General features: G+C 38.4%; 1 protein-coding gene across 1 annotated transcript; it reads left to right on the top strand.

Annotated features, from left to right (window-relative positions):
* Positions 1 to 1,727: 1,727 nt before the first annotated feature.
* On the top strand, positions 1,728 to 25,926 carry EPM2A (epilepsy, progressive myoclonus type 2A, Lafora disease (laforin); the record flags this gene model as incomplete). Its single annotated transcript, XM_009870173.1, has 3 exons — positions 1,728 to 1,902; positions 24,007 to 24,248; positions 25,646 to 25,926. Coding segments are annotated over 3 exons (698 nt in total), but the record flags the coding sequence as incomplete, so codon positions are not given.
* Between the last annotated feature and the right edge of the window lie 1,043 nt (positions 25,927 to 26,969).

The following is a 26,969-nucleotide window of genomic DNA, read 5'->3' on the forward strand; positions in this document are numbered from 1 at the left end:
TATACTGCTGTCCTCAAATATTATTTAAAAGTCGTAAGAATGTGTAAACAATTAAAAACGTGAGATAAAATTGTAGTAAGATTTGTAGCTTCAGGAACTGTGTGCTGATCTTGCTTGCCTTATTTATCAAAAGTTGTGTCCTACCATTGCATATGATGCATAATGTTTCAGCAATATAGAAGAAGAAAATAGTTTTCTCCCTAGTCTTTTTGTTTCTGGTAAATAACATTCCACAATTATAAAACATGCTGCATGTTGTCTGGAAATCAGGAGATTCTGTAAGATTCTTAGTGTTAAATACTAGTCTTATTCTTTAATCATTGCATTAATACATCTCCCAAAATGCTCTTGCTCTAGCAAATTTCTCCAAATGTGGTGCTTGGGAGCTGGTCATGCATTTACATGCAGTGCGAAGATATTCCTTCAGGCATAACTTTACTCAGAAATATTCTATCATTAATATGTATAAGTGCAACAGGCTTACATTAAAAGCAAGCCATAGACTAGGTCACTTCTAATCGACACAGTAATTCCTGCATGGCAATTAATATTACAATAAGATAAGTATGTAAAAAGTGTGGGGGAGAATATACATGTACTGAATTTTTGGAGGCTAGGTAACCTTTTGATTGATGACACCACACAGTTCAATTCAAGTTGCTTATTCTGGCATGGTATTAAAAATTGGTTTTCTGTACTAAATCTCACACTGTTGCTGTAGGAGAAGAAGGAATAATGGATATTAGATAGCGGAAATCCACATGGGAAAAAAAATCTTACTTTAGACAAGGCAGTTTTAGGTAATTGTCATCACTTGCCATTGCAGATGTGACCGTCTCTCTCTAGGTCACGTTGGACAGCTTTTACCATGTATGAATAGATCCTGTAAGCGGGACATGCATCCAAAGAGTAAAAAAGCAATTGTTTATTGATTGGCAACCATAAAAGACAGGTAGGATTTAGTGAGCTCCTAGACTAAGCGTCAGTGTGTGTCCTGTCCACACACACAGCAAAGACTCTTTACTGGCCCTGTGGCTGTGGATGGGGTGCAGGAAAACTGCCCTTCTCTGCTCCCTGTAACAGGGCATCGTTGCTGTCTGCCACCTGCTTGCTTTCCTTCCTTGGATTTGATGCCTCTCCACACTGGTGGTTTTCCTCCTGATTCCTTAAGCTGGTAACAAAGTCAGTGTCACCAATCCTACCTTTGTTTGCTTTTTTACCTTTCTGATCTTGCATGGCTGTACTCTGTACTTTCTCTGAGGTCTTTCTTGTAGTTTGGCAGTTTCCTTAGAATTAATCCTGAAGCAAGGTGATGCTTGCTGTGCTGCAGCAGAGCTAGACCACAGCATGCTGGAACCTCCAGAGGGAGGTCACACAGCAGAAGCAGTAAATGCTGAAGTCCTATATTTTCAGACCCTAAATGAAGAACTTTAATAAAATTAGTTATTCTTGAAATTTTAAGTGCCGTTGTTGATGTTTTGGGAATTTCATACAGCTTTATTTTTTTTTTAATATTTTTAAAAAATTTATTTTAGGGCTAAACATTTATTCTGTGGCAGTGCTTCTATTACAAATATTTTAGGTGTTAATAATGTGTTAGAAGAAATGCAGCTTGAAAAGGCAGCAAACACCACTCCTGGCTTTAAATGCTCAGTTTACATCCCCTGCAAATCTTTCGGAAGATTTTCCAGATACAGAGCCTGCAATTGTCCTTTCTTCTGTTCTAGGTAATGGGCCCCATCATGATCGAGGTTATGTTTACAACCAGAGCAACGTAGTAGATGGAGTGTACTGTCTCCCAATAGCACACTGGATTGAAGTCTCTGGACATACTGATGAGATGAAACATACAACTGACTTCTATTTTAATATTGCAGGACATCAAGCTATCCATTACTCCAGGTAAAAGAAAAGTGCAGGGCTTGGCCTGTTCTGATATAATCGTACAAAACTTTGAATTTGAAGTGGTGAATGGTAGCATGTATGTAACAGTAAAGTTTAACAGAGATTCAACACCTCTTTGCAATTACATGTCACCTTTGGCCGTAAAAAAAAAGAGATTCTGAGTTCAAGGATACCTGCAGCCTATACAAGTATGTTACACTGTATCACATCTGAAAATTACTGGTGGTAATTTATGGATGAATTTGTGAGCAATTGTTATTTTCAAATGCTTGTCCACATACATATGTGGACAAGCATTTGAAACATAAAAATGCATGTATGGAACATGTTTGGTTTGGGATTATTTTACTGAAAAACATCTGGGAAACAGAATATATTCCAGCACAAGAACTTTAAGCTGTCACATTATCACTCACATGTGGCAGCACCCGCAGTTAGCGACAGCTGTTATAGACTATTTCTGCTTCTGTCCATGCATTAAAAAAAATACTAAAGCTTATGCAAGTTTTAAAATGTTTATACTTCCATGGTGTTCACCTGAGTCCACTGCCTCACCAGTGAAGCACTCTGGCCTGAGTGAGGAGACAGTAAAGCTTAAAGAGAAGATAGCACCCACTGTTTAGGACTGCAGATAAAGCACAGACTGTACGTGGAACTGTACGTGGACTGTACGTGCCTTAGCACTGGTGATTTACAGGTGGCACTGAGGAATTTGGGACAATTTGTAACTTCATCTCCATCTGCAGTCATAGATGTTGTAGCAAGTTTGTTGATTGATAGTGGTTGCATGAATGCTGGCAGCCGTTGTCATAGAATCATAGAATGTTATATGCCACGTGCAGCTGGTGTTGGTTATAGAGATATTAGTGATCCCAAAGGGGTATGTACTTTTTTAAGAAATCAAACATTCTCATGCTTTCATTAGGTCTTTGCATTGCTTTGTGTGAATTTCTCCAGATTACCGTTTCAGCTATGCCAACCTCACTTGTCTCCACTTTCCACTCTTTTTTCTCCACCCTCCCACAGGGTAGGAAGCAAGGTTGTATTTTTCTCCTCAGAGTTACAATGTATGATGAAGAGATTTCCTTCTCTTCATATCTTTTTGGAATAGGGTGGATTCATAAACACTGTTAGGCATATGCGGGTATTCATGTGGCTTGATACCTTTTGCCGGAGACCCCTCAAGCTAAGTAATATGCTTGACAGACTATACTGTTATCTGTATCTTAAGCATCCATTTCCAACATCCTATCAGAGAAAATATCTTGTTTATTCCAAAGCATAAGTTTGTCAATCCCAAATAATCTTTACTTGGCAGAGGAAGTTTGTGAGAAAGAACAGCTGTCAGAAAACGAATATCAAAGTACCAAAGGCTAAGTTATCTCCCTTTCCAGAGGCAGCAGCGATCCGTTTAATACTGCTTTATCTGTGCAACTGTATGTTTCCAAGATTAGGCTAAAAACCTGCAGATTCCTCTAAAGAATATTTGGAGAAAAATTTATGAGTTATGTAGTCTTTTCCAGGTGGGGATCTACTCCTCTGTTCCCCCCTCACACACATATACTTTCATTGCAAGGCAACATCGTTTGTACATCTTCAGTAAGTAATTCTTATATAATTTCTTTAGTTATAAGTGAGCATACTCCATCACAATCCTGTCGCATAACTATTTTTAATACTTTGAAGATATGCAGCCTTAAATGACTTTTTAATTATTAACAGTTGGGGGCAGTTTCACCATTCTGCAGCCTGATAATACTGGCTAATTAAGGTGGGGTTTTTTTTGGCAGAGCAGCTGAAGTGAGCAAAGGAAAATGCTTTTATTTTGTAATGGATTTGTTTATTCAGAAGAGCACTATGGAGATGAGTATCACCAAGATGAAAACACACACACCGAAAAAGAAACCACCCAAACCAATGTAGAAAACCCCAAACAAAAACAGAAGACCCATTCATGTACAGTTAAAAGCCTGTACAGTTAAAAGCTCAGTGTATGATCAGATTGTAGTTACTGAGCTAAGGTTACTTTTTTCATGGTGCAGTGGAGGCAGCAGTGCCGCAGGGAGCTTTATGAGCACACATTCCGAGTCCTGTCACCAGCTGTAGGATCTTTACAGAACGGTGGTGGCTGAAAAGAAGGGATTTCTCAGCGATAACTTTTGAAGTAAGCTCCTTCTCTATGTTGCTCCACTTTATAGGATTGCCGTGCGAGAATTAGCTGGAGAGAAAAGTTTATCACTGTCCAAATGGCCTCCCACGTGTGCCCTCGGACTGATTTTACTTGTTGTTTGTCTAATCACAGCAATTAAAGACTTAACCCTGAGCTTCGTTACCACCTTACTTCTTCATAGAACATGTGCTTCAACTTTAAATGACCAAGCTGAGAAGAGCCTGCTCCCTGCTGCTGCCAAAAATCGTTCTGAATAATGCTGAGGCTGACCACAGTGCTCTGAGGAATCAGATTTTTCCTTATTCAATATAGATGTATTCACTCACAAATCAGGGAATTTATGCTTAAACTTATATTTAGAGAACTCATTTTGTATTGGTTGTTCAGATTGAAGAGTATGTGATGTGTTTTTTAAACATAGCAGGACTTGAATTATTTCTTTTGAGTGTGAAATGGAGCCTGTTCATGGCTACAGAGTCCTGACTGATACCTCCGTGACCTAGTGTTCACTTGGTTTTCACATGTAATGACACATAAAAAAATCCCTTTTTTTTTGGTGTTAGATATTACTGCAATAAGATGCCTTCAAATTGCAGGAGAGTTCACTTAGGATACAGTATTTTTCCAAAGAAGGTTGAGTTGTTACAGTAATCTCTGGGAGAAGATGACTTCAGAAAATTATAAATCAGGGGCACGTTAGTTCTGTTTCAGTTCCATCTGGGAAAGGTAGGGCTTCCTAATTCATGGGTGTGTTATACCTTATTATTTGTATTAAAACTGTGTTTCTCAGAAGAAGGATGTTGCATAAGAGCAAGAGAGGAGGTGACACCTGAAATCACAAAATCCTTGAACAATGTGTTGGAGACAACAATGCCTGATGACAGAATTAGGTGTCACAGGAATGAGTATCACTGAGAGAAAAAGCAATCTAGTTACAGTTTTTCATTTTCAGACCAATTTTCAGGTTCTCAAATCCACCCCTGATAAGTAGTTAGTTCCCATAGTTTTTGCCTGCTCATTTGAATATGATGTATGTTTGCCATCTCTTCATATTATGACGTAGACTTTGATGCCATCTATGGTGCCTAATTTTTAATATGTTTCAGATTTACCATCTTCATAACTGTAATTTCTGTCATTGCATGTGCTTTTTTTTGTGGCTCATACCTCCTAACTCTGACAAAGAAAAATAGTTTTACATGCTTTCCATGTAAAATGTAGCTAAACTGCATTCTGTAAGTTAGTTCCTCAGAAAACAATGATAACTAATCTTTAACTGAAGTTTTGTTACAGCTGCTAAATATTTTAGAGGCCAATACACAATCAGCTTTAAATGTAAAAGAATATAGCAAAGGAGTCACTACATTAGAGTAGCCGTGGGTCCTGACAACAATTTTTTGATGTACAGTTTTTAGAGTAGCTTTTTTGCAATTAAATATTGTCTGTTCAATATTAAGATTTCATGTTTATGGAGCAAATGAGATGTTCCTGTAACTGGATATAATCCAAGAAATTGTGAAGTTGACAAATGTGTTGCTATCATCAGTATGTCCCTGATTTTTTCAGTAAAATGCGGGAAAGCAAAGCATAAAAAGAAAATAAACCCTTATGCTTGGAAATACCATTTTTGTTTGTTGCTTTCTTGATGGTTGCAAATTAAGTTTAATTTATGGTGCTTTGCATCTTGTTGATAAGAAAATTTCCTTCAATACTGCCATAAGAATTTAGGTTATAACTTAAGTTAGGTATTAAGTGGGGATGATCAGGAGAGTCATGTAACATAAGTGTTCCTGATTTGTGCTAAAATGTTAACATAGATAGGTGAGTGGATGAGGAATGATCCAGGGCAAAATCCAGATGCTTCTTTTTTACCTTCTGGAGGTACTGAAGCCATATTCTGCTAATGAGCACTGAGTTTCCTTTTGTCTGTAGTAAGTCTCCTGTGAAGAAAATGAGCTTTTACTTGATTGACATGCATCTTTAATTGGGGTGGAAAATGAGAAGCTAGTTGAGTACGCTTTTGCATGAGAATCACTGGACAAGAGAAATAATGTAACTTCTGTTAACTTATTTGGGTCATATGAGCTGCAGTTACTGCTATTTGTATGTTAGAACTCTGTTAGGATTGATGACTAAAAACATATACTTAAAGACATCTGTAGCAGGACTCAGTGTGAGATTAAGATGACTAAATTTGTGTGTCTATACGACAATTCAACTAACTGAGGACTAGATGTCTACTTTAAAGTGAATTGAAGAACTGGTCTTCCAACTAGCCATCCTGTCTGATTGCTTCAATGTTGAGGTCTAGTGTCATTTCAGATGCTCTATAGAGTTTGTTATCTGTCCTTCAGGTGCTGCACTACAGGAACAGGGCTTCTTACAGCTTGTTGGCCATGTGTGTGAGTCCTAACCAGCTGTCCCAGATGCTATAGGATGTCTCAGATGTCAGTGGACAGCTGCCCTTAGGCAATGCATTGAGTATGGCTGTGGCTGAAGACAATCATTTGTAGATAACCAGGGCTGAGTGCCTTCATCTTGATCTTGTATCCCATCCCTAGCCTATATTAATGAATAATGTCCATCTCATTTCAATGTGAAGTCAGCATTACCTTTGAATTATGCAACCAGAAAGAGAGTACTTTTATTTATTTATTTTTAGTCTTTAACTTCTCTTCTGACTTACTGGTTTTAATTAATTCACAAAGTAAAATACCTTTCTGTTTTAAATGTATTTTTTACTACTGAATTATAAAATTATATTGTTTATTACTGATTTCTAATAAAAGCCTTATAGAGGAAGCTGTCGCAAAAAAACCCCTAGATTGCAATGTATGCTGCTGTATTAGAAAGCTGATCTGATACTTTATGGCTACATTTTGAATTAAGAGGTGATGGTTTCTATGGAGATTAACATAATTAACATTAAAAGCTGAGAGCTAGCTGTGCCCTGTGCCTAAAGAATATTTGCGGTAACAATATTAGAAAAAAGAATATGGAATAATGAGCTCTGAAACAAAAGTCATTGATTGTATTCTAATAAAATAATCATGACTAAAAATACTTAACATCAATAGGAGTTTGGCCTTTGATTTCAGTACTTGGGGCTCTAACTGTAAAGTTAGCTAGTCATTTTATGCATTAAATAATGAAAATATTCTGAGCCACATTTTGTTTATTCTGTAAACTAGCACATTTGGCTATTTGTTTGAATTTTGTTTTCTTACACTGAGCTGTGGTCTTAAGCTAGTCTAAATAGGATCCATTGTTTACTTACCAGAGGGAATCATCTTTTATGGAATGCTTTAAAAATTAATTCTATTTTTTTTGTCCCTTGTATATCTTCACTTTTTTCTCTGTCACTATCAAGTGGAGCTGTGAAATACTTTTACTAGTTTCTGCTGTTCAGAAAATGGGTCTCAAATCAGTGTAAGAAGTGAATTTTAAGCATTTTTTTATTTATGTTATTGAAAATTAAGAGGGAGTGTCAGGAATCAGGAGCAAGCATGAGAAGACAAGCATATTATGAGGTCAGAATTTTATAATTTTTAAAAGTCTTTATGTGTTTATATTTTTTTTTAATTTGAATGTATCTCCGTATTGGCTAAGAAGTGCACTTCTGCGTTTGTTGCTTCTCCAAACAAAAAGTTTCTTCTTTCATGAACTCCATACACTGTGCCCTCCCTAACAATGACTAAAAGCTTGAAAGCTGATTCTGCTTTTTCAAGATTTGTGATGGCACCTGGCTGGAATAACCAAAGCTGGGCTATCGGAGAATTGGCTATAAATCCTGGTCCCATGAGCTGTGCACAGGAATACAGTTCCGATGTGCCAGCCGTGCAGTCACAGGCTGCGGTACCTGTGTAATACAGCGGGAAAAACTGGATCAAGGAAAATCACTTTCCACATTTTGTTTTTTTCTGAGCATTAGCAAATAGCTCTTGTCGGCACAGCCCTGGTTCCCTGACCATGAACTACCTCCTAAGCACTCAAAAGGAGTTTGAAATGGGAACTCCTGGATCTCAGCTGCTCATTTCTAATTACATTTCTTGTGAGTGCCATAGTAACAAGCAAAGTCTGGCACTTAAGTGGATGGTATAAATTTTGCCAGAGGAAAAAATCATGGAGCTTTTGGATAAACAATTTTTGCATGACAGTCATCAGTGTTTTAATTCCCAGTATCACTTGTACCTACAGTATGTGATCTGTTAAATCTAATGAATGGCATGCGAAACATGGTGTCCATTGACATGACACTGTGGAAGTAATGGCTGAAGAATGGTAATTATCTCTGTAAATATGGCAAAATGAGGAAATTGGGGGAGGGAATGATTTTGGCAGAAAACGGGACTGAAAACTAGCAAACTTGTGAACTATTAATGTTTTGTATGTCAGCAATTTTTCAAATGGCAGGCGTCATTAATATTCACCAGCTTTTCTGAGTGTTTTCTCTTTCTGTAAAGCCACAATGTATGTTGTCAACATTATTGATAAATTAACTATTTTGAACAGTTCATATATATAGTCTAAATAGCATAACATTTTGTAAGGGATTTAATGTGGAATTTTACGTTGCTTTAGGTTATAGAACAATTAGAATAATTCTTTATAATCAATAAAAGCACACTAATATGTGGATTTCACCAATGTATTTCTAATGAAACACAGAATATTTTCACAATTCAGAAATTACTGAATCCCTCAGAGTAATGTGTAGACTAGTAGAAAGAAAAGGCTTCCATGGCACCTTGATTACATTTTGCTTGCCTTTGTCACACTATTCATGAGGGAAAGGAGGATTGTGACGTTCTGAATCATGCTTGCATATAATGTCAAGATCCTTCAAACTGCCCCATGGCTCAGCCAAGGTAGAACCAGTTGGCTTCTCTAGACTTTGATGGCTGGTGGAGTGGTATGGATATGCAATTGCTTCCTGACACTATTGCTAAAACCCCTAAACAGCAATGGCCCCTAGGCAAAAGAGAGCTTTTGCAGCAACAAACCTCTTAAAGTATTTCCACCTCAGAAGTTAGTGCAAATTTTTATTGCGGGGCTGGGCTTCATGGGGCCTGCTGGGCTGCCAGTGTGTGCGTGGCAGCAGGAGTTGGGGGTGGGACCACAGCAAGAATCTTGGTGCTTCTAACGCCACCACATTGGCACAAAGCTCTGCAGGATGGCGATTGTTAGATGTGTTGTTCCTCTGGAAACCAAATAAGTTATATGTATAAATTATACAGATCAAGTATACTGAGTATGGCTCAGCGTGCTTCTAGTCAGCCTGGTGAATTTGACAAGTTAAAAAAAAATGGTAGGACATGCGTAGCTGGGTTGGACTGAGTGTTGTGAGATCGCAAAGGGAGAGAAAACTGCAAAGACCAACTGCTGCTTTGTGGAAGCAACTGGCTTTCATTCACATAACAGGAACTCATGGCTTGCAAGGTGCTGTAGAAGAAAACCTAAAATGGGTGTTCAGTATAAAAGAGCTAGTAATTTAACCAAGTAATTTCTGAACAGGATGCAGGCAATGACACAACAAGCTAAAGGGGAGCTTAGCATGCTGTTTCCAAATTTTTCTTTGCCATTCTGCCATTTGTGTGTGGCGTTTGGAAGAGCTATCTGATTGAGAATTACGTATTTAGAGGGGGATTGTTCAGGAGTGAGCGTTTTGTTAATACAATGGCAGCAAGCGGAGACTGGCTGTTGATAGCAAGATGAAAGCCTTTCATCAGCTAGTGATGGATAATACTGGCTTAAAACCACCATTGCTCTTTAAAATGGATCTTTTTGTAGGTGTCTTGCCGCACAGAATGATTTCCTTACTTCTTAAGAGAAACTTGCAGTTCTGTGTCATTCTGGGAGCAAAAACCAGAAGGAAGATTGGGAACTCTCTGTTAAAAAATCCTTAAGGAGTAAACATACTTATTTCTTCTGGTTTTCTCTGTGGGATATAACAGACAAATGTTGATAGTGTAGTAAATATGAATTTTATGTGGAGTATCACTGTTAGGGAGCAAAAACTATTGTCGCTTCTAATTTCTCTTTCTCTTTTACTGTGCCTCCCTGTCCCTTGCCTGTATTTCTTCAGGATATCTTTAGACCTTTTTCCTGCCTCTTTACTCTTTAACATTCAGGCTGTCAGCCAGGGAGTAAAGTTCTGTCTCCATTGGAAAGCAATTTGCCAGTGTTGCCGGCTGTGAGCAAAATTGAGTGAGATTGTGAAATCCTGGGCAATTTAGCTCACAGCTGGGGTGACAGGGAAGGGGCAGCATCGCTCTTTCACCAAAGATAATGTTCTCGTTGTCTCACAGATATATATTTCCTCTTAGCTTTTACATGCATTTATTAGGTGCCCTGTAATCACTGGCATTTCTTAATATAGTTTACCTTAAGATAGCAAGAGCTCTTTTTGAAAGGCAGAGATTGTATAATCTACCTTATTGCTATTTAGTTTACCAGGAGGGAGGGAATTCAGATATTTGGTTGTTATTGGAAGAGCTTCGCTAAGACAACTCCGTAATTTACAGCTGGTGAAACTGTTAAACCAGGGATTTGTGTCTGCGGTGTAGACCCACTCTGCCTGTCCTTCCTCTAATTTTTTCGAGGCATAACTCCTAGGGCAGGTTAGCCCAGCCAACCTGCAGCTGACTCCTACAGAAAAAAAGCCTCACAATGAGAGATTTTTCAGTGCCCAAAAGTGAAAGGTGACACCATCAGATAGTTTATTACTATTGGTCGTTGCTTGCTCTGTGTAGTTCTGAAATGGATAACCTGAAAGTCAGAAAAATTTGGGAAAAAAAAGCCTGCAGGGTTGTTTCAACTCAAATGAAATGGGAAAAGTGTGAAAGATACTTCCTTTAAAACTGTAGCAAGTTGATGCTATTAGGTTATGAATTGTACCTCTACCTTCAATAATTTTTATAAATGCTGGGAGATGTAAATGTAAGTTTTCATGCTTAAATGCTCTAGATATTTACAAAGTAATTTTAGAAAAGCTCATCCATATAAAAATATGGAGAATCCCATTTAAGGCTAAGAAATGAGTTATTAGAAATGGAAGTTGAATGTAGCTCTAGCTTCTTTGAAGTTTGTCTCAGAAATGTATTTTAGTTCCCAAGAGTAAACAGAGATTGTCAAATTGCTGCTGTATTTTCCCATACATAATTTTCGCTCTACAAGAAAAAACAAAAAACAAAGAAATTAACTGTGTTTGTCTTGCCAGGGAACATATTAAGAAGTTGAACTCAAAATCTCTTGTTCCCTCCTTTAATGCTTGTTCTTTGGGAAATTTAATTTTAAGAAGCCAGGTACATAATCCTTGTTATTGTTCAGAAATTTAATGTATGTCCTCTTGTGAACTATGATAAAAAATAAGTCAAATGTCATGGACTTTGCCACGTAATAAGAAATAAAGTTTTCTTCTTTATTAGTTCAATAGAGACCATGGTTTGTAAGTTTGAATGAAATGTCTTTTTTCTTTGATGTGAAAATCTTAGTAACGGAAAAGGTGATTTTAAGCATGCAAGAAGAGGAAAAAGGGAATATATGCATTTCAATTGTAATACAGAGAGAAGAAAATATAGAATATAAATAAAATGAATAATGAAGTTGAAGCTTCCTTCCTTCCAACTGACTGACCTATGGTAATGTTCGTGCAGAAAGTCCATAAGACTCTCCGTGGCTCTGTGCTTCGGTTCAGAGGCTGGATGCTGGGTGCTAGTATATATGTGTGGATGTTGCTGGGCTTCCACAGCCCTATTTTGTTTTTAAAATTACATTTTTTTAGTTAGTATACCTTCTCCAGGACTGCCTTTTCAAGACTCTTCAGAACAGCTATATCCAGTGCCTTCACTTCCCTAGGGTGACGATCTGATAAGGAGGATATGCAGCTTCCCTAATAAAATACTTTCTTTAATGTTCATTCTTTCTGCAGTCCTGCTGGCAGCTTGAAGGGTTGGCTCTGTGCAGACCATTCCTAAGCACAGTGTTAACTGCTGCTTTCACTGCAGAAGGCTGAATTGCTCAGCTTCCTGTAATACTGAGCCGCTTCGATTTGGTGAGGTGAAAGGAGGGAAAAGCTTCTCAAATATATTTGCAGTCTAGGTAATGAGTATCCATTATGAGCAATGTTTTATAAGTTTACAAAGTCAAGTTTTCGCTGAGAATGTAAGCATATTTACATAAACTTTAGTAACAGTAGATCGCTTTAATACATTTGTTCAAATGCCTGCAATTTCGTTTTCCAAGCAGGTTAAATAATATTACTAGGAAAAGAAAGAAATCTGTTAAAAAAAGAAAATAAAAAGGCAGTTAAAAAAATAGCCCTTCATAATTCTTGTCAATCTTTGGGCTCCGATAAAGCCCACAGCATTGCTTGTTCATAAAAGTTAAGTCAAATGCTTTTTTTACTGTTTTGACATATAAGACTTCTGCAGGAAATCCCACTTTACTTTGCAGTTTTGTATCAGGAAGATTTACATGGATTCTTCTGGGGCCTCTCTAGCTCCATTACAGTTTCAGCTTCAACCTTTGAGGTTGGCAACTCACCCACCGGGGTTATTAATGTTATGTTTACAATCTAGTTACCAGGTATGTTAGCTAAAATAAAATTTTCTGACAATTTTATTATGGTAGCACCATGCAGCTGTCGTCCCTTTGATTTGACTTCGTTGTGGGAACACATTATTTTAGATAATTATATAGCTGACTGGTGATGCATTCAGTTTTTCTCAGTGTTTCTAAGATGATGTTGCCCAACCTGTGGTAGTCTAGAATGTGTCTATCCCGCTTTAAAATTAATGTAAATGAAGTGGGTTAATTCATCAGGACTGTTGTTTTTTGAATGGTACCACAAGGGATGGATGCGCTCCTTCCTCTGACTCTTGCAGTTCTGAGGGGACTCCATCACTTTGTACATGTGTGTACGCTGCCAAGTGGATCACAAAGCCACTTTTCAGTAAACTGTGCTTTGGAATGACGTAATTTTCATGAATACGTGCTTGTTTCTGAAACATTGGAAGGTATTTCCATTGTATCTGAAAAGCTGCATTTTGAAAAAAAAATGTTGAAGACTCATCATTTATTGCTTTCATAGTGTGGATTTCTAAGCAGCTGCTAATAAGTAAACTCTGAAAGAAGACAAAGGATATTTTTACCAACAATTCCTGAAACTACTTGGGCACTAACTTAACATTTGTCTGTGGTGTTTGAAGTCAATTTTGTTAAGATGCTTTAACTTAGAGGTGCCAGCAATGGCATCGCTCCCATTGCTAAGCATTAATGTTGGAAATTCTCATTCCTAATGCCAAGAGATTCATGGCTCGTTACGATCTGGCTTAGTTTAGCAGCCTGTTGTTCTCGTGTTTCCGAGTATTTGTTCTAATTCAAAACAAATGGGAATGTTGGCAACTTAGCAGAGACATATGTAGGAAGTAACCATTGGCAACCATGGTTGCATGAGACAAGATTCTATAATTGGAGCGTTTAAGTAGTAATCCTCACAAGCCAACAAAGGAGTGCTTTCCAGGTTGCTCAGTACAAGCCTTGGAACCTGATTCTCTTCACAGGCTGTATTTTTGTAATTGGCATATTGTTTGCTTCAGATAATGTTTAAGAGTCATCGCCTACAAAGGCAAATCCTGCTTTCTGCTGCATGCGGTGTTCTCTGTAGGCATCAGTAGAAACCTTGCGTGTGTGCTGGAAAATAAAGTCCGACTAAGTCCTATATAGCTAGATCTGGACACGCTGTCCTACAAGGCATAAGTGTGCATATGAATAATTATTTTCTTATCTTTGCAGTAGAAATACATAGTGAAGTATGAAATATTTCACTTTGAATACAGGGAAGATAAAATCTTATCTTTCACACTTTAGTTTTGGCCATGTACATAAAGTCTTGTGACAAAGTTGTTTTGGATCATATCTAGAGTAGAGACAAAATAGATTATAAAAGTATATAAAATATAAATTAGTTGGCTTTAAGATTTTTAATGGAGTGAGATGAACAAGAGGGGACAAGAGTTGATAGTGTTTTGGTTTTTTTTCTGTAGAGATTCAAATGTATTGCAAGCTTAACAAGAGCAATTTTGTTGAATTCATAGGGGCATGCACACTTAGTCTAGAGACAAAATTAGATGAACTTGATCTGTTATTGTGCCAGCAGCAGAACAAAGATGGTTTACAATCTCTTTTGCACTCCCATTTCCCAAGGGTGAGACAAGTCTGGAACATATTCTAGTCTTGGCATGGAAGAGATCAACTGTCTCAGTCTGTCTTGTCTCTCAGTACTGACCTTTGAGGTAATGGTGCAATGCCTGTTAGTGGGGATACACTACCTCTTTGGTGTTCCCCTCTTCACAGGAACTTTGTGGCACAGAAAGAATTCCCAAGATTTCTTGTTAGGAGAACTTTACATCCTCTTTGCATCACGGGAGGAATGAGAATAGCAAATTTGGTTTTGCAAACCCATTTAAAATACAAAATGATCATAGAATCATAGAATAGGTTGGGCGGGAAGGGACCTTTAAAGATTTAACAGTCTTTTCTGTTTCTGTGTCAGGGATTCCCTGACACAAATTATTCCTTCATCACAAACCACAGTGAAAGGAAGAGATACCAGAGCTAACTTGGACTTAATGAGAGCATTTTCCACAGGCTATGTAACTTTTATGACACTGGAGTTGGAAGAAAATAAATTGGCTTGCAAGGAACTGTGTGCTACCATAGCTTGACTGCTTCTAGCGTCTGAGGTAGAACAGTTAAATGAAGGCTGAGAAAGAGAATATATTACTATTTGTAAAAGACATTCAGGAATTAGGACAAAGGAGGAGGATGAATTATTGAAATTGAACCTACTTTAAGATCAATTGGATATTAATTGCTTCTGAATGAATTTAGAGTGTAAATTAGAACAAGGTTTCTGACATCAAAGGAATGATATCTGAATTCTGATATGACCTTTCAAATAGGGCAGGAAGGACAAGAAACCTAAATTATTTTAAGATGGAGCTTGATAAATTAATATGGGTGGTGATACAGAGATAGAAATTAAAGTTTATGATTATAGTATCATAGATTATAGGCCCAAAGATACATGAAAAAGTATCCAGTCTATTTCCTTGCTTTAACTTAGTCTCAATTACATTTAAATCATTCTAGGTTTATCCAGTCTGATGTTAAATGTGCAGCAGACTTGGAGAATAAATTAGTGTCCTGCCCCTTTATAGCCATTTGTTAAGTGTCATGGGCAGGGACGCCTCTCAACTAGATCAGGCTACTCATACAATAGAAGGATTTTTTGGTGAGTCTCAGGCATAGTCCTACTGCTTATTTATCCAAGTATTATTCTTATTTTTTAAATGTGGAATCTGGTTTACTTCCCAGTTGTCTAGGTGTTTTAACCAAATATGGTCCCTGCTGTGGTGGAGTGTAGGATGTTAGAAATGCCCTTGATCTCCGCAGCTGTCCTTATGAGATGTTTCTGTGAGCTTCTAATAAAGCTCCTATGCTCCTTGTAAGAGGATGTTTGGGGTTACTGTAGAAGAGGAAGATGGGCCATAAACAGAAAGCTTTGTGCATCCATGTACACTAAAGTTCTCTTAGGTGATTGACTTAATTCTACTCATGTGGATCCTTCTTATCCTGTTTCCCTGGTGCATTCAAAGCTAGGACAGTCCGTAAAGCAGATACAGCCTGAAGGCCTCCTCAGGGTCAGAATCCACCAGAAGGTTATGAATGAGGAGGAGAGCTCTGCTGTGCATGCATTAGCGTGGTTGCTTCTTGTCTCATAACCTGAAAAGTGCACCATACCACCTGCTGTAAATGCAGATTAGTGGGTGAAGACAGAGACAACCGTGCCATCAAGCCGATGCTATGGAAATCTCCTCCTAAGACAGCAGAACCTGAGGGCACTGTACCGCTGGAACTGCTTCATAGCTGAACGTCTGAATAACCTTATATTTCAGTTACCCGTTTGATATTATTCTTACCTGTTTTCATTTGAGCACGTTGTCAGTTTGAGGTCAAATCTTAATGGCTTATTTGCTCTGCATATCAGCAAATGAGGTAGTTTGTTGCCACATTCATGCATAAATCTGTGAACATGGAATAAATAAGATACTGTTAAGCCTAACACTCGGAATTCAAGGGCTTGAGAAACTTTGCATATTGCTAAACTGACAAAGTGTTGTTCTAAAGTGATAAAAGCAGGTGTTTCTTTTTAGTTGCCAAGTCTGCTCCCATGTGAGAGGCTAGATAAGTAGTCCAAATTACATCTAAGAAGAGAATTTGCCAGAGCTTAATTACTTTCCGTCACAGTGCCAAGTAAGAAAAAGAAAAATACCACCTTGGAACTACATTGTAGACTATTTAATTCTCCTCATTTAAAGCCCTGAGGTAGAATTCTTAACTTCACAGTAAACTGCACTTTTTCAGTGGTAGAGCAGAACTAATTTATAAGTGACGACTTGTGCTCCTTCTGCATTTGACATTTAGGTTAAAGCAATTTTTTGTTAAAAAATATAAGTAGTTTTTACAAGGTCTGCAGCTGTGTTGTTTCAGTAGGATATAGTTTTAACATTAAACAGAGCTTCTCTCTGATGACTTCTGCTAAGGTTATGGCCATTTAATCCATCTTTATTAATAAGCGTGACCTTATTAAGTCTGGCTATTGGACCTTGGTGTTCTGTGAGTTAGACCATAGTATCATCAAACCTTGTTCTCCTGTTCTGGCCAGTAGCGCTTGTCTGCATGCTGGGAATTGAGTGCATCAGGCTACGTTCAGTCAATCCGACTTAAGGCAGGCCTGTCATCACAAAGCCTCTGTCAACTTGTCTTCTGCAAGGAGACTTTATCAGCAAGTCAGCAGGAGAAGGGATTAAGGCTACAGTCATTTACCCACGTGCCCTGTGCTATGAGCAGTGAAAGACCAGTGTTGTAACCCCTCAGTTCTACATTATTGTTTCATTGGTAAGGAGGCATTTTGCTGAGAGACCTCTCTGTCCTTTATTTAAAGAGAATGTAATGAAACCAGAATTCTTGTAGAAGATGAAACCAGGGAGTCCTCTGTTTTGATATCTCCCGATGTCAGTATTTTAGGGGAAGATGCAAGAATAAAAAAAAATAATTAAATAAACCTGCCTTTTTTCTCATCTCTTAGTAGTTACTTTATAGGTAAAACTATATAGAACTTGACATTCTTTACCTCTTTTATGTAGATAGGGCCAGTTGATTTGCTTCTCTCGAATATTTTTATCTTTAAATAGTCATCCATTTCCCTCTTACAGATGCCAAATTCTTCATCTGCCCTCGTATTCACAAGAAATGGCTGACAACTCCTGTATCTGGAATGCTTTTGTCGTTCTGTATCTTTTTTGATACAATAAAATAGTTAATAGAAAGTTCAAAGTTGGAGTGCATGGAATGGGATCGTTGATTTTTAGAAGGTTACTATAAATCATCTGTTATTTTCAGTTCACTTCTATGTACAGTCTAATCTTACCACTTTGACCTCTCTGTAAAGCAACACTTTGACCAAGCATCACTGCAAGCAAGTACTGTTTCCTTTTCTAATTAATTATAGTTAACTTAAAATCCAGTAGTGTGGTTGAGTTTTTTTATTCCAAGACTTATTACTGACATGCATTCATCATCTGTGAATTTCATCTGCTCCTTTGCTGCATATTCATTTAGTTTTATTTGATACCACTGGCAGTTGTAACTAATAAAAACTTAAATAATTTTGTTTGGGGCAGATTTTACTCTCTCTTTAAGCAGGTTTGTCTCTTGTGAGAGCTCTTAACTTGCAAAGAGAATTCCATGTTGAATATAGGTCAACAGGGTTATGCTGTAAAAGGACAGTTGGATAGCTGTAAAGAGGGATATAGCCTCTGAGGCACAAGAAGTAATTAGTACTCAGTTCTGCTAAGAAATGTTGAGACCTCTTTCCAGTACTGGGCATAACATCTTAAGAAAGATGTTGACCATCTGGAGAGTCCAAAGGCAAACAAGAATCATCAAATGCTTTGAATATATATGCAAGTGTGTGTGCACGAAGAATACAAGGCTGTGTGGTTGTGTATTAGTAATTTTCAGATAGGTAAAGGGATTTTGCAGAGTGGGAGGAAATAATCTGTTCTCAGTGTCCATTACAGAGACAAGAAGATGTCACTGTAACCTGTGACTGCACTATTCTTATTGGACATTAGGAAAATATTTCTGAAGGTAAGGATAGTCATCAGTGTGCTTTCTGTATATCAAGCAATGTTTGAGTGTTCAGATCTTCCACTGGAGAGCAGAACTTGGTAATCTGAAAATTCTTCCCTGTTTATAAATGCTTTTCAGGACATTAGATAGCAATCTAAGTAGTGTTTCTCGATTGCTCTGACAAAGGTACATGAACCTCATCTGATTTCTAGCAAGGGCTCAGCATTTCCACGGTCAGAGGTTCAGGAGGAGAGAATAAGGAAGGCCCAGATGTCTAATTTGGTACTTCAGGGAAGGCATGCATGTACCTAAGAATAGCTATTACATGTTGTTAAAAGGCTGCCAATGGCAAAAGAAGAAGCACATACAGGATAATAGTTCTGGGTCATCATAATCCAGTGGTATCACCCTTTAAAGTGATGTGCCTTGTCACAAGGCAGAGGGTAGAGAAAAGATGAGAGAGAGCATCTCAGCTACAGCTGGTAGGATTTTGTATATTCTCATTTTGCAAATGCCTAAAGCCATACTTTTGGAAATCTCTTTTGTGTCAAAAGGGAGAGAGGGAAAGTGAGGCATGAGGTTTTTTGCTGCCATCCCTCTGACTCTATTTCTCATCAGATGTTTAGTCTCTGATCTAGTTAAAATTTTGTTAAAAGTAGAAAGTTTGTTTCAGACAGATCATATTTTTCCATGAAAAATCCACCTTACAAAAGAATTCTGAACCAGTTCCTACTCCAGTGCCATCAGGGAAGAAAATAGGAATGCACTGTAACTGGAAGGAGTCTCCAGAAGTTACAGTGATGCAAAAAGTACCTCTGAGTGTTACTTCAGGCCAGCGTTCCCATTGGGCAGCTTGCTTGTAGTGGTGCCAGAGTAACAGCAGTACATCGGTACAAGAACCACTCTGTATGCATACGAGCATCAAAATGCTGGGGGTAAATTCACTGACTTACAGGTGTTTCTTTTCTGGGAATGCAGAATAAGTTTTGCTCCAAGTTACACCTAGCTGTAGTTGCATGCTACACCTGTAGGAAATAAAAGCCTTGAGGGAGGACACAGCCAATTTCATCATTATTTTGTTTGTTATTTCAGCTAAATTGCTCTATCTTGTTATACACATATATTAGCACTCATCTTCCTGTCATCAGATGCTTAGTGGGATCTAAGGTAGACAGGTGCAGACAACTGAAGGGAACTGCAAGCTTTAAGATCAGGAAACATCTTGACCTGGTGCTGAAGGATAAGTCAATCCATCAGTTTTCATTTGAAATAATACGCTGGGCCTTAGTCTAAAATATTACCAGTATAAGCAAACGGCATGGTTGATGGATCACTCTGCCAATAACCAACAAAAAATACCTCAGTATTTTTATTTAGTTTGGCAAAGTCCTCTTTCTTGATTAAAGCTGGCAACTACAGGGATAAAAGGATACCTGAAATATTGTACCTGGTAGATGTTCTGATGAAAGACATTCCCCAAAGGCTCAAATCCTACCCTTTTCTGTAAAAACTGGGACACCTTAGAAAGGTTGACTGATTCTAGGAGAGACTGTAAGATTCCTGCTCCTAGTACACTGATGATTGAACAGATCTGAACACAGTACCTCAGCACTTCAAGGAAATTTGAGTTTGGTGCCCATTTGCCTTAAACCGTTATCCACACGAGTAACACAAGAGCTGCTTATGAAACAGGGTAGACATCTGTGCCGTGAAGGAGGAGCTGACACCCTGATGCATTAACCTGGTATCTCCCTCTAGGGCAGGTCACCCTCCCTGTGAATCAGATCTCTGCATCTATGGCTGCTGGGTTGGTTTTGCACTATCTATGGAGGGCTAAGATTTAAACGCAGTGTTGTCATGCATTTGGAACATTTCTTCTAGCTTGAAAATTACAATCTGCACCAGTGGAAAAAAAAAAATCATAGTGCTAATCTTCTACTGCCTCAGACTCATTTTCTCCTTAAGGATGGGAAGACTGTTTGCATATGTGTTGATTAAACAGAATGCATTTGTTGTTTCAGATGCATTCCTAGTGGATTGTTATAATTTGATCTAGGCCATGCAGTATGCTGGGGGGAGGTAACCAAGTGAAATATATACCTGCAACATTAAAAATAATTTGAGTGTGATGACAGCTGGAAAATAACCATGTAAGTGATTTCAGGGTGTTCCATATTTATTCCATGGTAAAGATAAATTGGCGTTGGTTTTCTCAGTTTGTAAGTCAAGAGACAGGATTTTAACACATTATCCTTCAGTCTGGGCTCTGTATGTCAAGTAAACTGAGCAGACACCTGCCTAACCTTTAGTTCTTGTTACCACAAATTCAAGCTTCTCACATTCATTCATTCATTCATTTAATCCCCAAAAGTCCCCTTAAGATAGGTAAGTATCTCCATATTACTGATAGAGAACTGAAGCATAGGGCAGGCTGACAGTAACTTTACAGAAAGTAGTTTTAAAGAAAGAGCTTTTAGGTAATTTACAAGTCCTAATCTCAGAATCTAGCTTCTGAGATGTTACTCTAGGTGTTTTCTTCATTGATAAACTGTCTCTGACCGAATTGCCCATATCTTCTTGAACCAAGCATGATTTACTATCCTTACTGACACAGGCAGTTAACATGTGCAATGACAAAGTGCTGGTTTTATATTAAAACAGAATTCTAAGTAGAGTTTTGTTAAAGCACTTATTTGTTGTGATGTTTGGGGAATATGACAGTGAGTTATTAGCTGAAAAGTTTATAGGTTTATCAGTCACATGTAAACCCTAAATGTTTTTTGAACTGTATGTAGGTATGGCTTAATCTGCTGCTGGAAAACGACCAGGTGTGAGCTGGAAGACAGCAGCTGTCGGAGAGCTCAGAGCACTGTGATATGACAGTAGAGAGGGGAAAGTAAGAGAGGTCTCTTTCCCATACCAGATATTCTCATGGCTAAAATTTAGCTACTTGCTGAAGTACAGTGGTAACTTAAAGAATGAAAGGCTGCACTGGAAATGGAAAACTAGAAGTCGTGTCATTCAGGAAAGAGATGTAAGAATGGACGTACCATGTTCTTGCTTTGTTTAATACATATATTTTCCTGGTCCTCAGCATAATTAAGCCCTCATTAAGGCTATCAGAAATCATCTTTAGAGCATTTTGACTTACATTCACCACCTTGAAATACTCTAATCACTTCAGTGGATTCATGTGGCAGAAGCCTGACAGTGGTTGCTCTTTCAGGTTAGAGTTTGCTGTGGAGCAGGCACTGAAGCAACTGTTGCAGTGGATCCTCCTCTCGTCAGTGGGACTGATTGAGCTGGTGGTGCTGGATTTTGGGCAATTTTGAGAAACTCCTTTCCTCTACTAGTATGTGGGATTGTGCCTTGGGCATAATAGTATTGCATAGTTCTACTTTATTGCATTTTCTTCAGGTTGCTGTGGAGTCCACTGTTGACTGAGTATTGATATTTAATATATGAGCTGAATTTAAGTTGCAGCTCAAGAAATTCAGAGCCTGAGTGTTACAACTTCATTCCATGTCTTGTCTCCCTTACAAAAGTAGTATTCAAGAGCGTGAGAAAAGTACAAAGGAAATTACTAAGTGTAGATGTTAATTTCTGAACTTTTGGGTTAAAGCTCGCCTGCTGCTTGGCAACAAATGCATTTACTATTAGCAGTGGGAAATACTCTTACTGCGATCTAGACTGGAACATGGGTGTGAAACAACGGCTAAGTCAAATCTCTTCAAACTATCTCACTGTTAACAGGTGATTGAAATGATTATTTGTTATGTAATATATTTGTCTAAATTGGACTCATTATCACATACTGAGATCAACTGTGTTGTTTCTCTGAAACTGAGGCTGTTGAGGCCAAAGTCTGTTTTTGTGGCTGATGTGTAACTCACTGTGGATGCAGCTGAAATACAGGAAACCATAATAAGTATTCCTGGATTTGAATTTTTTTGACAGTCTTTGAGTAGTAACATAGCAAGATTTAATCATTGTCAATTGCAGGTCTTAATTAAATGCTTCTAAGCGCTGTGATAGTGGAATGGAAATAGCTACCTGATCATTTAAGGGCTGTTTATAGGCATAAAAGCTGCTAAATAAATGCAAAACTTTCTTGTTTGTCTCTGAGATTAAAATTGGAAAAGACCATAAAAAATGCACGGGAGACATTTTATTTTTGAGGATCATGCTTTTGTTGTAGATTGGCTTCATTTTTTGCAGTTAATGTTTGCAAAGATGTAAGTTCAACTGCAGGGATCTTTTATGTAGTTTGTGGATTGCATGTTAAAAAAAGTTTATACAAACAAATAAATAATACAAGGAGATCATTAATTTATCCATGTAAATAATCCATTGTAGGTACAGTCAGTTTAATTGTATGTGCAGATTAAAAATCCTCATTTAAAAACAAACCTCTTAATATTCCATTTATATTTATGTCAAAATCTGTTGAGACATGCAATAGTTTTCTATGGTTTTCCCATTGTTGATTATCATAAGACTTGATGTTTGATTTAGATTAGTACCAGAAATATGGATGTCTATTCATCCTACACATATCTTACAAGTTTTCTTGTGAAATTTCTGGTTCTTCAGGCCTTGAGGGATGCTAGACAAGTATTGTAATCCTGCGTTTGGTTCCCACTAGACTCCACAAAATCAGAGAAAAATTAAAAGAAAATTGCTCATTCATTTTTGAGTTTCCTCATAGAAAGGTAGTTTAGGTTGGGTTTTATTTCTGTCTAGTTTACTCATTATAGTGGTAGCTACAAAGCTGGAAGAGTTCTGTGTTTGACTTATTACTAAATTAATTCAGATCTGGATAAGGTGAATCTTAGAGCAAATTGCATAAGTCATAGAATGATTTGGGTTGGAAGGGACATCAAAAGTCACCTAGTTCCAACCCCCCTGCCATGGCAGGGACATCTTCCACTAGATCAGGTTGCTCAAGGCTCCATCCAGCCTGGCCTTGAACACTTCCAGGGATGGAGCATCCACAGCCTCTCTGGGCAACCTGTTCCAGTGTCTCACCACTCAGGGTAAAGAACTTCTTCCTTATATCTAGTTTAAACGTACACTCTTCCAGCTTCCATCCATTACAGCTCAGCCTATCACTACAGGCCCTTGTAAAAAGTCCTTCCCCAGCCTTCTTGTAGGCCCCTTCAGATACTGGAAGGCTGCTGTAAGTTCTCCCCAGAGCTTTCTCTTCTCCATGCTGAACATGCTCTCAGCGTGTCCTCGTAGGAAAGGTGCTCCAGCCCTCTAACCATTTTGGTAGCCCTTGTCTGGACTCACTCCAACAGCCCCATGTCTTTCTTGTGTTGGGGGCTCCAGAGCTGGACACAGTATTCCAGATAGGGTCTCATAGGGGCAGAGCAGAGAGGCAGAATCACCTCCCTTCAGAGCTTTTTTATTCTAATCTGTGATGTTAGTAAGCTTCTGCTGCAAGCTTAATAATGGATGCCCTGGAGACCTGTGCTACTAATTATGCTTTGAATTTTTTCTCAGTCTGTCTGGTTCTTTGTGGTAGGTTAGGAACTTGATCCCCAGCATCAAACATTACCAACTGAACTAACGAAATAAGAAGCTGCTTACTGCATGACATGAAAAGGCTGTGCTTCACAGTGTTCATGTGATGATGCTAAACAGATTTGGAGCTGGAATGCCGCTGAACTTGGCAGTTTCCTTGTTAAGGTACTTTAATCAATTCCACTGCAATGTTTTCTCAATGCTAGAATTCTGCCAAACATCTGGCTGGGAAGTTGCCCTCGGCAGCTGGAGCACGTGACCATCAAGCTGAAGCACGAGCTGGGTATCACGGCTGTCATGAACTTCCAGACCGAGTGGGACATTGTTCAGAATTCCTGGGGCTGCAACCGCTACCCAGAACCTATGAGCCCTGAAACCCTCATGAAACTGTATAAAGAGGAAGGTCTTGCCTATGTCTGGATGCCAACCCCAGACATGAGCACTGAAGGTAAGGCACAGGCCGCTCTTGCAGTAAATTAATAGTAACAAACTCTTTGAATTACTAATCTGTCACTTTCGTGACTGTTCTTTTCTGTGTAAATTTTGGGTAAAAATATAGCTAATGCACAAGGTATAATTTCTCTGTGTGTTGTCTCTAACAAATTATTCATATTTTCTTGTAGGTGGAGAGGCTGTCTAAAGTACTTTGTGTCTGGCAGTGTATATTTATTTGAGTTTAAAGCCATTAGACATTGATAACTGCTTGACTGGTTTTGCTTTCAGCTTAAATTCAACCCATATAATGAAAATATGCTGTGTAGGTAGAAGACTACAAGCTTGCACAGCAGGACAGCTTGCCATCCTTGATGGTTAAAAATGGAGAGGCAGTGCCGTATGTCTGTCTCTGCTATTCCCTTCCCCTAACAAATAAGTTTTCTTTAACTATAGTATCCTAGTGTGATGAATCTCCATAATTTATATAGTTGTTTCTAATTAATTTAGATTACCCATAGCATCTGATGTTGTAACATAAATTATTATTATTAATACCTCTTGTAATACTTGGTTCTAAATCTTGTTTCCAACTAGTAGTTTAGGAAGCATACATGTTTTCAAGTGAGTAGCCTACCAGCAGAAGAGAGTGCTTTCAGTAGCGTGAAATACTGCTGCCACAAATGGAGAACTGTCCTGTCAGTAATAGGACATCTGGGAAGACAGGAGATCTTAAAACAGGAATTTGAAAGGGCTTAATGTCAATGCTCGTCTGTGCCATGGGGAAAAGTTAGGCTGTGATATTCGCAGCTTCAGTTCCTAGGGTGGCAGGGAGGAAGGCATCAGGAAATATGGTATATTCATGCCTTTTGGAGTGAGAAAGGCTCTTCTATGTTGTTTAACAGTATGCTTAGTACACAACTAAATTGTAAGAGTATTAAGTTATACAGGAAAATACTCTTCTGCTCTCCCTCCCTCATTTACTGTTGACATAACGGCATTCATTACAGTGTTTTGGAAAACAACTATAGGTAAGTAGCTTCACAAACCTCTGGTTCTAAAACACATTTTATTTTTGGCTTAGTAACTTTAATGCTGTGTGAGATGTGCTGTTTGTAGTTTGCTGCATTGTCTCCATCCCTGTGCAAATGAACATGCCACATCCAATGTTAATCAGAAGATTTGGGGAATTTTCCAGATTTTGTGTGATCCGAATCTATGTTGCAAGAAAAACCAAAGTCAGAGTAGAAGTTAATTTGAAAAAAAGCACAACAAAACAACAAAAAAAAAAAATCCCCAGATATGTCAGGTTTGCCATTACGATTCACAGTTCATCAGGTGGTACAGACATAATCTCCACTGTGCACCTAGCTTTCTTAAATGCAAATGAACGTACCTTGTTTTTAACCTTAGGAAGAATACAGATGTTGCCACAGGCTGTCTGCCTCTTGCACGGGCTGCTGGAGAACGGACACACTGTCTACGTTCATTGCAACGCTGGTGTTGGCAGGTCTACGGCTGCTGTCAGTGGGTGGCTGAAGTACGTGATGGGATGGAGCCTGCGGAAAGTGCAGTACTTTTTGGTTTCCCGGAGACCAGCTGTCTACATAGATGAGGAAGCTCTGAATCGGGCTGAAGATGATTTCTACCAGAAATTTGGGCATCTTCGTCCCTCATGCAAAATCGAAGAGTAGAAAAGCAGAAGAGGAAAAGGAAGGTGAAGAGGAATCCTTATATTTGAACCCCAAGGATTTAGAAATTGTGGATCAGATGACTGCCTTTCCTCTTCGGATTATAAACTTGTTGTGAAAATTCTGAGAATTTTGTTCAAAAAGTGCCTTTGAGGTGTTTTTTTTTTTTTTGCTTGCTTTAAGCTGATGTGGTTCATGGTTTCAAGCCTTTTACTGCAAGTGTGACACCTAGAAACTCTGCAAAGGGAAATAGATTTTCTTTTAACTACTTGCCTACAGGAACTGAGTTCCTGTAGGCAGACACTAAATAAGACATGAGGTGAATAGTTAGAGTTGGTGATGTTTCAGTGACAAGAAGGAGAAGGCATTTCTAAGGAAAACAGATACAAAGGTTGGCTGGATTAAGGTTCTGGTTAGGATAGAGCTGATCATTGTCAAAGCTGCTGTTATTTTAGGTGGAGTGTACATTATTGAAGTGTTTTCTTGTGTAGTTTTGTAGACAAGTGGTATTAATGAGAGACACCATAAGCAAACTGATTTTTCAACTCAGTTTCTTAAACAAAAAACTAATGTCTAATACAGTGAACTAAAATTTGTTCCCTTTACCACTCTAGTTAATGTTAAATATTATGAGTTACAGCTATATTCTTTTATGGCATTGGGGTTATGCTGGGATGTGGCAAGAAGAGAGGAAACAACTCCACTTGGTGCAGCCTTACTTTATTGCAATGAAGGACTACTATTTATTACATTAGCCTAGGCTATGAGATCTCTAAGTCAAAGATAGATTTTGCTCTTCTGGTCCATGCAATGCTGTACAGCAGGCTCCCTAGCCATCAGGTCAATCTGAGCAGTAACCACTGGGCTGAAACAGGACCTATAGGAACTGCGTGATAAGCCTTTGCATATGATTGACACCACAGCCTCAGTGTTGCTGACCTAGATTAATTTCTTCGCTACAGCAGAAGTCTCTCCTTGTGCAAACAGTGTGTGGATGTTCACAGATGCCAGATTTACCCAATTGAAGCTAGTACTGGGCTTTTTCT

Source organism: Apaloderma vittatum, unplaced genomic scaffold, assembly GCF_000703405.1.
Source record: "Apaloderma vittatum isolate BGI_N311 unplaced genomic scaffold, ASM70340v1 scaffold32035, whole genome shotgun sequence".
Taxonomy (NCBI): domain Eukaryota; kingdom Metazoa; phylum Chordata; class Aves; order Trogoniformes; family Trogonidae; genus Apaloderma; species Apaloderma vittatum.